General features: G+C 32.5%; 1 protein-coding gene across 2 annotated transcripts in view; it reads left to right on the top strand.

The window, feature by feature from the left end:
* LOC114329657 (probable multidrug resistance-associated protein lethal(2)03659) overlaps positions 1 to 7,950 on the top strand; it is an 86,707-nt gene extending 78,757 nt beyond the window's left edge. For both annotated transcript variants that reach the window (XM_050647348.1, XM_050647349.1), the window contains 5 exons: positions 3,701 to 3,856; positions 4,913 to 5,036; positions 6,081 to 6,319; positions 7,539 to 7,679; positions 7,784 to 7,950. In XM_050647348.1, coding sequence (XP_050503305.1) covers positions 3,701 to 3,856; positions 4,913 to 5,036; positions 6,081 to 6,319; positions 7,539 to 7,679; positions 7,784 to 7,870 — 747 coding nt within the window. In that variant the 3' untranslated portion in view covers positions 7,871 to 7,950. The remainder of the gene's footprint in view (positions 1 to 3,700; positions 3,857 to 4,912; positions 5,037 to 6,080; positions 6,320 to 7,538; positions 7,680 to 7,783) is intronic.
* The last annotated feature ends 8,922 nt before the right edge of the window (positions 7,951 to 16,872 follow it).

The raw sequence follows: 16,872 nt of genomic DNA, 5'->3' as shown, positions 1-16,872 counted from the left end.
AAAATCAAAGAAAAAGTATACATTCTTGATTTTATCTCACAGTTAATGTGTTACAATATATAGTGCCAGGGCCCCCGCAAGGCTGATTGGTGCCCGCGTGTGGGACATATTTTGGCGCCCTTTAAATCTACTATACATATAAAACTAATAACTATCTTTGAAAAATTTAAACCCAGAATGAAAGACTACATTATCACTGAGGCCGAAAGTCACTGAAAACTTCTATAATGTTTATTTTAATAAGTTACAGGGGTGAAAATAAAAGAGAAAATTTAGTGTGATTTTTATTAATTGCAAATATTTCATTTAAAAGAAACTTTTTATTTATTTTAAGGGACTGTCGGCCCAAGGCAATAACGTTACCTTTCATTCTGCGTTTAAATTTTTTAAAACACTTATTACTTTTTTCAGGATTCGAAAAAAATGAATACTAAAAACACATTGAAAATTTTGACAGGCGCCTTTCCCCTTAAATTTTTTGCAACATTAATGAAGCACCCTGCATATTAAATTAAAAATATACATTAAAGTAAATAAACAATAATATTTTGTCATTTCAAAGTTTTTAAACAAATTTTATACAGGGTGTGTACATAACTCGGAACCATATGGGAGACTGTTTTATTATTAATTTTACGAGAAAAAGTTATTCTTCATAAAAAGTTCTGCATTTTCTAGAACTTAAAATGCAACCATCAAATATTAAATTTTATGAATTTATACGAGGTATGTCAAAAAATATGAATTTCGATTAAGAGCAAAGTAAAAGTAGGTACGTTTAGTTTTCACAATATTGAAAAGTTATTGTGAAAAATTGTTCAGCATTAAAAACTATGTTTCTATATGCAATATGCAATTACATCCTTCTAATTGAAATATATTGTGATCTAGAAAGGCACTTTACTTTTGATCGAAACTCATATTTTTTACATATATCTCATATAAAATTGAAAAAATTTGATAGGATTTGATGGTTGCATCTTAGATTTTAGACCATGCAAAGCTTTTTAGAAAGAACTTCTTATCGTACATTAATTGTACTTTTCAACAACGCCCTTTTCATTTATTAGAAATATTGTGATAAGTCTTTTATTATTAATAATTAGCCCTTTTCAGTTATTACAAATAATGTGATATTTATTATTATTAATTAATTAATCAATAACAATAAAAGAGTTATCGCATTACTCGTAATAAATGAAAATTACTTTGGGTATCTGTAATGTGAGAAAAAAAATTATAATAAAAGGATGTAATTGCATATTAAAACATAGTTTTTAATTAATTCCAAACAACTTTTCATAATAATAATTTTCGATATTGTGAAATATAAGGTACCCTTAAGGTACAATTTTTTATTTGGTTGCATTTTAGTTTTTAGACTAAGACTATGCAAATGGTTGCATTGAGACTGTGCAAAGCACTTTATGAAGAATAAATTTTTTCCGTAAAATTAATAATAAATACCCAACGGATATTGCAATAATAGTCGTAGGTAATTATTAACACCAATATACATAAAAAAAAATTTAAACCTTTCACTGCAGGAAACCACCCGTTCTCCAGTAACAGTAAATAATGTTTGTGCCTAATAACCGCATAGACGAGAAGGGAAAAGATACTAAAGTCAAATACATAATCATAATTCATAGAGTATTTGTTTACTTAAGGGTAATTATCATAAATTCGAGTATTTAAAAGATTCACTTTATATGAGTAAAACTGCTTGATCCAGCAAGTTGTGTTTTTGTTGGAGTAATACTGCTAAGTTGCGTTTTATGGGTGTTAATTTATGTTTCTACTCGTCAAGGAGTGTGATTTGATATTTATTTGACTATTTTGAGTGTCGCTTTAGTTTATAACATAAAATCGATTGGATGGTATGCCAAGCGTAATTCAATCTATTTCAAAGAAAAAAATTAGGAAGGAACAACAAAATGTAATATATTTTTGACGGAGTAAGTTCAACATTTCAGGACGGAAATAATTATTTTTCAGTAATAATACAATATTTGATTTTTGAGATTTCTCTAGCTGTTCATGAAATAATTAAAACTGTACATAAAAAATGATTATCTCATTTAAAATAAATATTTCTTATTTACCAAACCTTCGGTTTGGCGCCCCTTTGGGGTTACGCCCGCGTGCGCCGCACGCGTTGCACGCCCGGTTACGGGGCCCTGTATAGTGCTATTAAGGCATCATGTTAATCTATTTGCTCTTTGAATTTGATCTCTTATTTCTTTTTCAAAGAATCCTTAGGTTCTATCCAATCTTCTAGTGCCCATTCCACTATGATGGTTGGCTATAACCGTTACAAATTCGTTTCTATCTTCTGCCTTTCTTAAAAGCGTCTGTATGTCTAACCTGGTCCAGTGGCGAATGTATTTCAGCTTGGATATTTTTGTCGTTTATCAGGTCTCTTTTTTCCTTCGATTTTACCATTCATAACTTTTAATGTTCTCTTTCTCTTCCTATTCTGTGCAGCACTATTTCGTTCGTCCTGGTTCGACCTGTCCTGGTATTTTCAAAATTTTCCTAAATACCACATCTCAAAAGCTTCCAGCTTTCTCGTTAAGTTAACATTAACAGTCCAAGCTTCGGCATCATAAAGAAGAATAGAGTGAATATAACATTTTACCATCCGATATCCGATTTGCAGATTGAATCTTTGATTACTCAAAAATTTCTGATTTAGATCTTCAGTAATCCAGACCTCTAACTATTTTATATTATACATAGTTGAACAGTGTTAATCCCTATACTAAAATCACAATAAAGATGCACTTGCACTAGAAATCGTTTAATGTTGCGAGGAGCACTCCTAAATCATGATTTACAATGTATATACATTCTAAATCCCAAATCATGATTGTTGATACATTGTACAGTTGAGTCCCTGAATCTTTACCCGTGCGTCATGTGAAGTCGATGATAAGTCGGAAATTGAAATTTACTAAACGCAACAGCAAGTGACAGCGTTGTGACAGTAAGTGACTTGCTGTTGCGTTTAGTAAATTTCAATTTCCGACTTATCATCGACTTATTTCGTAGGCTTTAAATGATGACGCACGGGTAAAGATTCAGGGACTCAACTGTAAACCATGATTCGGTGGTACTCCTCGTAACATTCAATGTGTCTTGCTTTGTTTATTTCTAGTGCATCTGTATTGTGATATTAGTGTAGATACTTTAGTTCCATTACTTGTTCAATACTAACTTCATCGACTTCCATTTACATCTTAGTTGTTCTTTATTGACTACCTATTGTTCTAGTTTTCTGAGTTGAAATCATAATTATGTATGTTAAATTCTTTTGTTCTTGTAATCAATCTGGCAACCAGTCTTTGAGGGCTGTCTTCTTTCTGAGCCATCAATTGACGCGCTTTATGATTTCATCCATGATTTTTGACCTCATTAGATGTTGCATTGTAAAGAAAGTTTGTCGCCATTATTCGAGTTTTAACTTCTCAGTCTACTTTGTTGTCATTTCTGATTGTTGCTCCTAGATACTTCTAAGTTATAGTGTAGTATAGTATAGTATAGTAGTATAGTGTAGTATTAGTATTGTATATAGTAGTATAATATAGTATAGTAGTATAGTATAGTATTAGTATCGTATAGACTAGTATATGAAATAGTACATATAGTAGTAATAATTATACAATAAAAAATTTAATGTTCATCAAAATTCTTTCAGGTCGGAATTGTTGGTAGAACTGGCGCGGGTAAATCGTCTCTCATATCTACTATCTTCAGGCTACAACCCTACGAAGGAATTATACTTATTGATAATTTGGATATTAACGTACCCGGTTTACACGACTTACGAAGGAAAATATCTATTATTCCACAGGTAAAATACGGAACTTCACCATATTTATCAACGTTTGAAGCAATAAAATAACTAATGTTCCAAGTGTTATGATCAAGCACAATATTAAGATTAAAAACTATAATATTGTGGTATTCCGTTGAAAAGTCGCTGGTTGTAAGAATGTGTGATGTCTATCTGGAACTAGCAGATCACACATTCTTTCAACCACGTCCTATAGACATTACACACTCTTACAACTAGCGACTTTTCAACGAACTCACATTTGTTGGTCCTTCGAGCCGGATTTTCACTGTTAATTAATATTTGAATTTTTATTAGGTTGATTCGTTAACAAAAATCGTAACAAAAATTAACATTGTGTAGCATAAAGTAAAGTGAAGCAGAAGTTCGGAGACGTATGCAAGACGTATGGCAAAAAATCCGATTAGTCGCCTAACCAAAGTTTGGAAAGACAGATCTATCTCTCAAAATATCCAGATGAGACTGGTGACTGCCCTTGTATTCTCAATATTTCTATACGGGACAGAGACTGGACTCTTCGCGCATGCGAGCGCCAAAAAATTGATGCCTTTGAGATGTGGTGATGAAGAAGAATGCTGCGCATATCTTGGATAGCTCATAGAACAAGCGTTTCCATTCTAAACCAACTTGAGATTAAAAAGACTGTCCACAATATGTCTGCAACGAATTCTGCAATTCTTCGGTCACATGGTTCGCAGAGGTGAAGATAGTTTGGAGAGATTGATTGTTTCTGGAAACGTTCCGGGGAGAAGATCAAGAGGACGATCACCAACTAGATGGTCCGACCAAATTAAAAATTCAGCTGGAAACTCGTTTTGCGAAGCTCTTGGAGCGGCTGAAGATAGAGACCAATGGAAAAAAATTGTTAGGAATACAGAAAGAAATCACGATCTTTAGTAATGGGGAAACTACAAGAGAGAGAGAAAGAGAGAGAGAGAGATCATAAAATAAATACTTTTTGGAACAAAAATTGATCTATATGAGCTTTTTCAAAAAAAAATTAATATGTGTGTAATATCTGTATAACCAAAAAGTAATATATTTATTTTTTAGGAACCAGTAATTTTTTCTGGAACGCTTAGATACAATCTGGATCCTTTTGGCGAATATACGGACGAACAGATATTTGCTGCTTTATTAGACGTCGAAATAAAGAATGCAATGCAGAGCGGAATAGGTTAGTATAAAGTTCTCTTTAAACAAAGAGTATTACAGGTTTGAAAACCCAGAACAGGGTTTTGGAATCTTGGATGTCTTATATGTAGGAGTCTGAAATTGGTAAATCCGGTTAATAGAAGGATAATACAAATTTCTTGCATTCAAAAGACCAGGGGAAAGAACAAAGGGCGAAAGAATTTGAAATGTAGGGAAAAGTGATATTAATAATGGAGTTGGTATAATTACTGATAGCAAAATGAAAGATAAAGCAGTAGAAGTTGTAAGAATGAGTGATAAAATAATAAACGTGAAATTTGTACTTATAGAGAAGTGTTGATTGTGTATGCTTCTAACATCGATTTGGGTGAAAATGAAAGACTTTCTATGTCAAATTAGGAGATACACTGAGTCATATTTTATCAAAGGAGAGAATCATCATATGGGGTGAATTTAATGTATATGTTGCCCAATGCAAGACAGAATATGAAACGAAACATGGAGAACTGGAGAAGAGAAATAAACCTAGAAATGAATGCTGGAATCTGCAGCAGAGACTCCAGACTCCAGAATATACTATTTTAATAAGAAGAAAAGAAGATATACGTGATTGTAAGAAATCTAAGGACTGAAATTAAAAATTAAGTATATTATAGGGAAAGTATACAAGGGTGGCACCGATGGATGCCAAAATGAGAGAACATATATTAAGATGATTTGGTCATGTTCAACGTCAAGAGCCTTTAATCACCCGATACGAAGAATTGTTGATTTTCAATTACCCAGGAGGAGTAAGAAATAAAGACCAAAGAAGACCTGTGGGAGACACTGAAGCAGGACTTGAAGAATTGCAGACACGGAAGTCGGTAAAGAGATTGTTGTTGGTATGAGCCAAGATAGATGAAAAAATGTAATTAGGAAAGCAGACTCCTCATGGGTATAAAGACAAAGAAAATTATGATGATGTAATATAGTTTATATAGTCTCCTATATAACTTATGTAGTCTCCATGTAATGTATTTCAATGTATAGTTGTTGTTTCCTTCATCTTTCATCTTATTTATAGATTGTTTAAACGATGTTATGACAGAAGGAGGTACAAATTTAAGTGTAGGATCTAGGCAAATGGTTTGTTTAGCGAGAGCAATTCTAAGGAATAACCGTATCCTTGTACTAGATGAAGCTACTGCTAATGTCGACGCTCAAACAGATAAATTCATCCAAACAACAATCCGAACAAAATTTGCTCACTGTACAGTGTTGACAATTGCTCACAGGTTAAATACCGTCATGGATTCCGATAGAGTAAGTCATTTTTAAATAATTAGTCTTCTTCTTTATGTACCATGTCCTTTCAGAACTCTGGTTACCACAATATCATAGCTATTTTAATTTTATTCACTGCCACTCTAAATAGCATGTTGTATAAAGAGGGACAGTAAAACCTCTTCCATGTCGGCACTTTGATCTCAAGAAGTAATACCGGCAGTACGCAATTGGTAATTCACCAGTGGTGGATGCGGGTTTCCGTACGTTTCTATGTGACTAGCAATGCGAGAGTGGGGCAAAAGCGACTGGGAACATTGCGCGGTCGCCATGCGCGACTAAAGATTTTACTTCCAATTTTTCGGAGAGTAGTTCTATTGTCCCTCTTTATACTATGGTTGAAGCATGATCGCTTTTTTGGCGTCATGTCAAAATCCTAATTTCCATTCGCTCCGTAATCCATCGCATTATGCCGTTGCTTGACGCCAAGCCATCATGCCGTCTGCTCGTGAGTGGCGAAACACCGCGTCATGCCATCGCGCCACCCTCCCGTCAATGTCCAAACCCACGTCCATTTTTCGTTCGTTCTACACCAAGTTCTTCTTCGGCAATCTTCGGAATCCGACATTGTGCTTCTTCGCTTAACCACGTAAAATACGAAATGATAACCAATTTGGAGTGATCGTGAATAGGCTACGATGTTGGTGTCAATTCATTTCACTGAAACCATTTGGCGCGGCTCCAAATGGATTGACCGTGAATGCCCAGCTTTATATTAACACCTAATACCATATCAATCTCGCAAGTTCTTCAACCTTGAAGTCTTTCTTCGTTCTGGAGTGCGTTTGCCTGCTATTTTCCCTTGCAAAATGGCAAGGCCTATTTTGTAACAACCTATATTTGGGACCTTTCATTACATCTCCGACGTACTGCAGCTATAGCACCACATTTCGAAAGCCGTAAGGCGATTTAGATCACTTTTATTCACAGTCCAAGTCTCGACACCATAAAATAAAGTAAGACCGATAACACGTAACAGCGAAGTAGGCGGATCAGCAATTTAGGTATCTGTTAATAATCAGTAGCAAGGATAAATGTAATTTCTAATGCACGAGAGAGAGAGAGCAAAATACAAAGATTTTGTGACTTTTTATACAGGTATAAATCTTGTTTGGGCTGAGACACAACAAAAGAATATTATTTTTAGTATATCGTACGTAGTGGCTATATTTAAATGTCCTTCATCATTAATTTTTAGCTTATGGTTCTGGACAATGGCCTCCTCATTGAATTTGACCATCCTCATATCTTATTACAAAATAGAGAAGGATTGCTTTCAGAAATGGTTAAGAAAACTGGACCTGGTGTTTCTGACCATTTAAAAGTAGTTGCAAAAGAGGTAAATATTTGCTTTTGTAACATTAGATTCTTTAATAATTGATTTTTGTTAAGTTTTATAATATCCCGACATATTTTTTACTAAAATGTATTCATTATTTTTAGAATTACAGTCATAAGCAGCAGACCGAAATGAAAAATATTGTGGGGGAAGTAGTCCTACAGGTTTTGGACCACGTTCAACAACAATAAATTTAATGTACATATTATGTATTTAAATGAAATTTCAATAAACAGTAGTTGTTTTTTAAACAAATAAATATTTTATTCAATATGGACGTTATTCTCTAACGAAATAGTATATTGTGTAACAAGTGCAGAAAGGTACTAATTTCTCACGAGTTTGAAAAGTTGCGGTACGAGCGCAAGCGAGTGCCGCAATTCAAACGAGTGAGAAATTAACTTTCTGCACGTGTGACACACTATACTTTTCTACAAACACAGTTTTTGCTAAAAATAAAAATCACAATTTTCAAACGAAGATTTATTATAATAATAAATTATAAATTTAAAACTGTATTTAATGAATACTAAACAATTTAAATTCATTATACCTAAACAAATTACACAGAAATCAGTTAAAATATTAATCCACTGCCTTAATTTTTTTTTAATTTAAACTATTTTAAATAATTATTCCAAAATAATGGCACATTTGACGTTATACTTATGCAGTCACGGAGTTCCACCAAACCTACTTCATTCGACGTATCTTGTTGAGGTTCCTAAATCCTTATTGGTTAATTGATAATTATAAAATGTTTATTAAGAATAAAATTGTAAAATATAACAGTTGTAACATCCATAATTTAATTTCTATTCTATAGTTAAATATAATAATTGTCTTATAGGTTATATATTTGTCTAAACTTTAACCACGGATGTAAACAGAATATGGTACTCAGAATGAGGTAGTCAACTGTGCAGAAAAGAACTTTCCGGCACAGAACGTCACTTTTCTGCACTCTAATGTCAAATATCTTATACTGTGAGAAAATATCAAGTTTGCTAACATAAAATTGTACAGAAAAGTACAGTTTGAATAGAGGTTGTAAAAAAGAGTATTGTACGAGAGCATAGGCATAGATAGTACACCTTCCCTTATATGCGAGCAGTATACTGTATACTAATTAAAAACCCGTTTTTCCATGGTCAGTCTTAAAAATTTTGCAACATGGCACGTCAGTAGCGTTCGACTTAGGAATGGGAAAAGCCTACCGGTTATAACGTAACACCGTTTTCTTTTACTCCACAATAATCTGTTCTTCCGGTTTTTTTGCCCAGGTTCTAATCAGTTTTTCCTTTTAAGTAATAACCAGTGAAAACCGGATAACTTACCTATGGAAAAAATAATGACCAGAACAAAAGGGCAAATTCTTTACCACCTCGCGTGCGAGTGAAACATTTTAAGATGATCAAAACCGAAACCGATTTTACAACACTGATGGCCGATTTCTATTTTCGATCCCAATTGGCTAGTTCCAACTTAAAGTTCCCCCTTCCTCATCCCACTAAAAATACATTACACTACCACAATACAAGCCGACGCCGTTGTATATGGATTAATTATCTTGATACCGACATATTTTTCAATAGTATCGATATGGATAATATTGATATCGAGTCTAATTGAGTATCGCAAACTAAAGTGCATTGCAAATGTAACATTGTAGCCTATTTGCTATTGGCTATTGTTTAAAAAAAACGAACCAGTTTTTAGAATAACCGGTTTATTTCAAACGAGCGCTAGTGCGAAAACCATTTTCCATCGTTTAGTAGTCTAGGCAGATTATCGGAGAATAAGGCCATTTTTAGGAAAAGTTATTTACCAGAAATTGTATTGCTGGAATCGAATCTTATGATTGTATATATTAATAATATAGGTATGCAAAGTCCGCAGATAGTGTGCTACTTTTTTATAAACAAAATGGCGCCCGAAAATCGTGTTTTCTTTAAGTTTTGCTCCATAACTCCAAAGATTTTAACTTTACACCAAAGACATCCAAATAAAAATTCACCGCAATTAAATTCTGCATAGAGACGTGTTTTTCCCGATTTACTTCGACGAAAATTTTCCCCGGAAAATGCGGGTTTTTCCAACAAAATCTTTAATTTTCAACTAAAATTTTAGATAAGTAATTGTATATCAATAAATAAATAACTTGGTAATATAAAAGCCCTTTTCGTACAAATTATAATTCCAGAAGCTGATGGAAATTGAATGAATAGTTTAGCAACAATTTAATTGTTAATTAAAATTTACGGTCGCTATAATAACCACAATAATTATGACACATAAGAATAACTACGATTTTTGTATAAAAAGGCACTACCTATCTAATTTACTTTACAGAATTGAAATTGGACTATCTAGGCGGCCTCAGGAATATTTTAAAATTATAAACAATTTTTTGGCTTATAAACAAATAGAATATCTCGGAAAATATTAAATTGCAGTAAATCATGAAAACGGTATTAGAAAAAAAGCGACAGAACGCTGCTTTTAAAAGAAAAAACGTTTAATTGTAATGAGTGGTTCCTGAGATCCAACCGATCAAAGTTGACCGGCATTTACGGCAAATATATAAACAATAGGATCATAATTTTCGAACCATCACCTTTTTATTTTTGTCCTCTTTCTCCACACCAATTTTCGTATCTTTAAAATACTCATAACATATATTGTTGTAATAAAAACTATCGATATTACTAGTGAAAATTGCCAAAAATAGCAAAATTTCAATAAAAAATCAGGTTGGAGAAAATGTAATCTCAAAGTTCAAAATCGGCATATGTTAAAAAAATGCATTTTCTCAGCTTCCCATGGAGCAATTTTCTTCATTCTTTTTTTGTTCCCAAGTAACTCGAGTAGAGCCATCTAACTAACACATTATTAAATGTCAAAGTTGCTTTTGCTTTGTTATAATAAATTAATTTATTGATTATAACAAAAATTTTTAACTTGTTTAAGTAATTATACAGCTTTCAAATGAGAATATTTGTGTTTTTAACGTTAAAGGATACACTTCTAGTAAGTTTATCTAAACAAATTCTGCAACTGGAAAAAGTATGTGTTTTTTTTTTCTTATAAATAAATTAATCTATTATACCAAAACAAAAGTAACTTTGAGATTTAATAATGTGTTAGTTAGATGGCTCTACTCTAGTTACTTGGGAACAAAAAAAGAATGACGAAAATTGCTCCATGAGAAGCCGAGAAAATGCATTTTTTAACGTATACCGATTTTGAATTTTGAGATTACATTTGCTCCAACCTAATTTTTGATTGGAATTTTGCTATTTTTGGCAAGTTTTTACTATTATAATATATGTTATGAGTATTTTAAAGATATTAAAAATGGCGTGGAGAAAGAGGACAAAAATAAAAAGGTTATAGTCCAAAAACTATGATCTTATTGTTTATATCTTTGCGGTTAATGCAGGTTAACTTTCACAGGTTGTATTTCAGGAACCACTTACATACTACAATTAAACGTTTTTACTTTTAAAAGAAGCTTCCTGCCGCCTTTTTTCTAATACCGTTTTCATGATTTAATTTAATTTAATATTTTCCGAGATATTCTATTTGTTTATATGCCAAAAAATTGTTTATGATTTTAAAATATTCGTGAGACCGCTTAAATAGTCCAATTTCAATTCTGTAAAGTACATTAGATAGGTACAGTGTCTTTTTATACAAAAATCGTAGCTACTCTTATGTGCCATAATTATTGTGGTTATTATAGCGACAAATTTTTAATTAACAATTCAATTGTTGCTAAACTGTTCATTCGATTACCATCTCCTTCTGGAATTATAATGTATACGAAAAGGGCTTTTACGTTACCAAGTTATTTAATTATTGATAAACAATTACTTATTTAAAATTTTAGTTGAAAATTAAAGATTTTGTTGGAAAAATCCGCATTCTCCGGGGAAAATTTTCGTCGAAGTAAATCGGGAAAAGCACGCCTCTATGTAGAATTTAATTGCGGTTAATTTTTATTTGGGTGTTTTTGGTGTAAAGTTAAAATCTTTGGAGTTATAGGGCAAAAATTGAAAAAAACACGATTTTCGGGCGCCATTTTGTTTATAAAAAAAGTAGCACACTATCTGCGGACTTTGCATACCTATATTGTTAATATATACAATCATAATATTCGATTGCAGCAATAAAATTGCTGGTAAATAACTTTTCCTTGTATTTTGCTAATTAACCCAGAGTATAGGTGTGGTGACCGACGTTTCTCTTGTCTTCCCTAGGTTTCCATTCTCATAACCTCTTTGTCCATCGCCCTTCTGCCTCTCTAGCTAGTGTTCTGCCATCTCCATTTTAGTTTGGCAATAATCCTTTCGGTGACGTCAGTCACCTTGATTCTTCTTCTGATCTCTTAGTTTTTTGTCTCGCAGAGTTATTCCTAACGTGTATCGCTCCATTCTTCTCTGTGCGACTCAGAGTGTTTCTACTCCGTATGTCAACACTGGGACGACGCACTGATCAGATACTTTTCTCTTCAAGAATGTGGGCAGCTCACTTTTAAAAGTTTCTTTCACTTTTCCACACGCTGCCCAACCAAGACCGATTCTTGTCTTCAGTTCAAGGGTCTGATTAACCTTGCCAATCATAATAGCATGTCCTAAACTAAATTTCCATAAAACATGCAGTGCATAACAACGATTTTTGTTGTTAAAGGTGTTCAACATTTATCTACTCGTTCAAACCGTCACATCGTTTTTTATATACTTTTAAACAATTTCCGTTATTTTCGGCTGATGGTATGTAATTTTCGTTTACAATAATTTCCTATCTTAATTGTCACTTCTATTCCTCCGTTTCTATATTTTCCTATTTCTATCTCCTATAAATGCTCTGACTAGTTTCTAAAGTTCCCCCGTATTCTACTCAGTGACTATTGGGAGCGTGCTAGTTCGGACAAGCGACACCTGGTTTCATAGCTCGGTAACATTTTTCGCACTTTTAATTATATTGGCCAATCATATTGGTCCTGGTTACTGCACAATTGTCAAGGCCATAGCCCAAAAAAATTATAAGAAGAAAAAGTAATATTAAGGTTATGTTATTAAAAGGTAAACAATTGTATGTATTAAATATAATTATTAAAATGCACTACTACAAGCAAAATACAATGAATTAAATTTACCTTTATATAATAATTGCATATAATATCAATATTGTGGAGCAACATATAATATTTCTTCTACATTGACAGTAGATATGAAATATACGTCAATTTGACAATTTCAATCGACAATGAATTATTTAAGAAAGTTCCAAGATTTCTGGGTTATTCGCGCACGATCGTTTCTCGTATCCCTTCCGCAAGTACTTGCACACGGCGAATCTGCTTCGGCGCTGTCACATGGCGTTGAAAACCCCACCAAAAGAGAGGCTTCCTATAGGATGAGTACTCGATACAAATCCTTTTCCAATTCTTCCTCCATAAAGAAAGTAACATACTAAATTAGAATTATTTCGTGGCCAGGTCTTTTTGCCAACCTGGCCATTTGGGACCACTTTGAACCATTTCAACTCAATTTCATAGCAACCTCCGAAGATAAGGCATAACACCAGCCGAAGACCACCCTAGGGTGCTGCAGCAATCAGATCACCCAAGAAAAAGCCGGCCGAACATCGAGAATATCACATGGGAAATCTTAGCTAACTGACATCAAAGAAGCAGGAGAAGTCGGCCGAACATCCGTCGACTGGAGTCCACAACAGCGGGAATTCCTGGAAAAGTTCAGTTAAGTTCATAATTGTTTCCTTAGCTTGGGCATCGATTCCTGATTCGCTGATTTTAATTTTCAAGTTGTCAATTATTTATTTGGTTACATAGTAAGATATAAGCAATAAGATGTAATTAGGTACTACATAGTTGAATAAAGAATATAATGTGTTGAAAACTTGTTCCGTTAATAATTCAAATTTCTTCACATTAATTAGTTTATGCCGAACAACACACCCCTGAGGGGTCTCAATTTACAGAAAGGTGAGCCAGCCGCTTCAGTATCAGTATATTATTTAGTTCTCGATTATTAATTTTTATTGTATAGTAATAGTATATAAATTATTGTAATCACTAAATACATAGATAGTGAAAAAATGATCCTATTAATTAAATTAATGTATAATTTACGCGATAACGTAAAACCTGAAAACCAAAAATATTCAAAACCTGAACCAAATAGCCATCTCTTTCGTTGCTGATGACGACTTCGCTGTCAACTAATGTTTACATCTACTGCACAGCTCATGCCAATAAACTTTCGGTATTTATATTTATCTATGAGTTCTATTTCTTGTCCACTAATAGGGCTTTTCAATGATTCTCATTTGTTTCTGTCATATGTCGTATATTAATATTATACACAGATTATACAACAGATGACAGAAGCTCGAAACAAAAGAATCGTTGAAAAGCTCTATACGGCTTATCAACGAGCTTTTTATTTGTTTCGAGCTTCTGTCATATGTCGTATAATTCGTGTATATTATTTAGTGTGTTCGCAGAGTAGTCAGGGACTAGTCCGTGACAACTTCTAACCTCCTTGTATATTTATCTATTAACGGTATTATTTATATTATTTTAAAGTGGGCATGCGATTTTCTGATAATTTCACTGACTAAGACTCTGCGAACGCACTTATTAATATACCTAATATGACAGAAGCTCGAAACAAATGAGAAGCGTTGAAAAGTCCTACAATGATGTTCTGCTTTGGTACGAAATTTGTAATAATTTTTGTTTTCGAGATAAACCTACATTTTCTGTAGCCTCAACGAGTTCTTGCACCATCTCTCTTGCTATTTCTACATCCTCAGCTATTTTGACTATATCATCGGCGAAAAGTAAGTTATTTAGATACACGGTTATTAGACTTTATTACGGTTGTCTTGACCGACGGTGGTGGGGAGAGTTATATTTTTGACTTTACGTCACAAGAATACACAATCCCATATTCTTAAATGATTTTCGATCATTGAATGTGTGTTATTGTGTATATATGTGTATTATTTGTGTTATTATTAAATAATAAGACAAATAATACACATTCTATCTTATACCGGGTGGTGAATCGTAAAACGGGCCATAGGAAACTCAATGTAAAATTCTAAATTATTGAATTCCTGCCTCCCTAATTATTTTACATCAAAAGTCATGAGAGAATACTTGTAGAGAATTGAAATCTGTATTAAAATCAAAAGTTAAAATTGTTCTACGATTTAAATGCATAGGTATGTATATAAAAGTTAGGCCACACGTTACTATTTAACTGACAGTGCTCACACCATTGACTGAATAAAAAATCTTTATTATTAATACTTTCTCCGCAACTGAGGGTATCTTATCAATAGGGCTTTTCATCGATTGTCATTTGTTTCGAGGTTCTGTCATATGTTGTATAATCTGTGTATAATATTAATATACACAGATTATACGACATATGACAGAAGCTCGAAACAAATGACTGTGAATGAAAAGCCCTATTGTATTGTTTTTAAACAATAAATGATAAAATAAAAATATTGACAGTTCAAAAATGTGAAAATAATGGGTCTATTGAACAAAAAGAAGTATTTGCTTTTACTTCCTCGTATTTAAGTATTTACTTAATAGTCATTAAATAAAGCATTAAAGAAATGGCTTTATTCAATTACTAGGTTACTAGTAAGTAAATACTTGTAAATAAAAGCAAATATTTCTTTTTATTCAATATTTGTGACATTTGCATGTGATTATTGAACTGTGTGTGGCCTAATTTTGGGCTGAAAAACTGAAATGTATTACATTTTTACAAAATTTTGGAATATGTTTAATTCGTAGACCAATTTTAACAGTTGTTTTCAATACAGATTTCAATCCTCTACAAATAGTTTCTAATGTCTTTTGATGTAAAATAATTAGGGAAGCTGGAATTCAACAGTTTAGAATTTTACATTCGAGTTTCCTATGGCCCGTTTTCCAATTCACAACCCGGTACCTATTCCTAGTTTACTTTATATTTTTTATTTGTAATTTTGGTGTTGTTTCCCGTAAAAACTTATTTTGAATTATTCATGAAAGTTGTAGATCGTACCTATTGTAGGAGTTTAAAAAAGAATATATATTTATAAGGTAGGTTAAAACGTTATATTAAAAGTTCATTAAGTATTAACATAATAATAATAATATTGATGACATTTTAGAATGCCAGGTACAGGCTGTAGTGTGGCCAAATTTATTAGGTACCTATTATTTAAATTTTTACAATAAATTATACAAGTAATTCTAATTCACATAATCCTAGCTGACCTCTAAGGATAGTATGTATTCAATAGTTAATCCAGTATTAATGGAAAATCATCGACAAATGTTCAGTGTAAAATGGAGATTGAAGTCCTAGATTTCCGTAAATATTACTTGGATAAATATCAACAGTTTTCCATAATTAGGTATTATAATCCACTAAACATCTTTATTTCTTAACTATCTTGACTATTTTCCATACATAAAGACATAAAAATATCGATTAAGAGGAAGTAAGTACCAAAATGCAAAATTTTGACGCAAGTCAAAATTCTCAATGTTTTAATTGTATTCATTTTTTTCGAATCCTGAAAAAACTAATAAATATTTTTGAAAATTTTAAACACAGAATGAAAGACTACATTATTACCGAGAGCAGAAAGTCCCTGAAAACTTCTATAATGTTTATTTTAATAAGTTATGGGGCTGAAAATAGAAGAGAAGTGTGATATTTAATTTCAAATATTTCATTCAAAAGAAACTGCTTGTTTATTTTAAGGGGCTTTCCGCCCTCGGTAATAATGTAATCTTTCATTCTGCGTTTAAATTTTTCTAAGATACTTATTAGTTTTCTCAGGATTCGAAAAAAATCATATTACGATTCAAATGACAGTTACTCTCGTGACGTAATCGCACTCTTAATGTTCATTAGTTAGTCGATCTAGGCAACCGTAGTAATGTCTAAGAACCGTGGTTTAGATATTCTCCATTTATTTTTATTTCCTTTGTTAGCCAATCCCAATTCTTAAAAGGATGTTCTAGCACCGTATTAAAAAGGTTAGGTGACATTGGGTCTCCTTGTCTAACCCCCTGCTCTAGCGGGGGGTAAACAAGCTTATTCTTATATACTTAATTTTTTTATTTCTAAATAGAAAAATAATTAAA

This window comes from Diabrotica virgifera, chromosome 3, assembly GCF_917563875.1.
Source record: "Diabrotica virgifera virgifera chromosome 3, PGI_DIABVI_V3a".
In the NCBI taxonomy this organism is placed as follows: Eukaryota; Metazoa; Arthropoda; class Insecta; order Coleoptera; family Chrysomelidae; genus Diabrotica; species Diabrotica virgifera.
The sequence above is the reverse complement of the archived record's forward strand: the minus strand, read 5'-3'. Positions and strand labels throughout refer to the sequence as shown.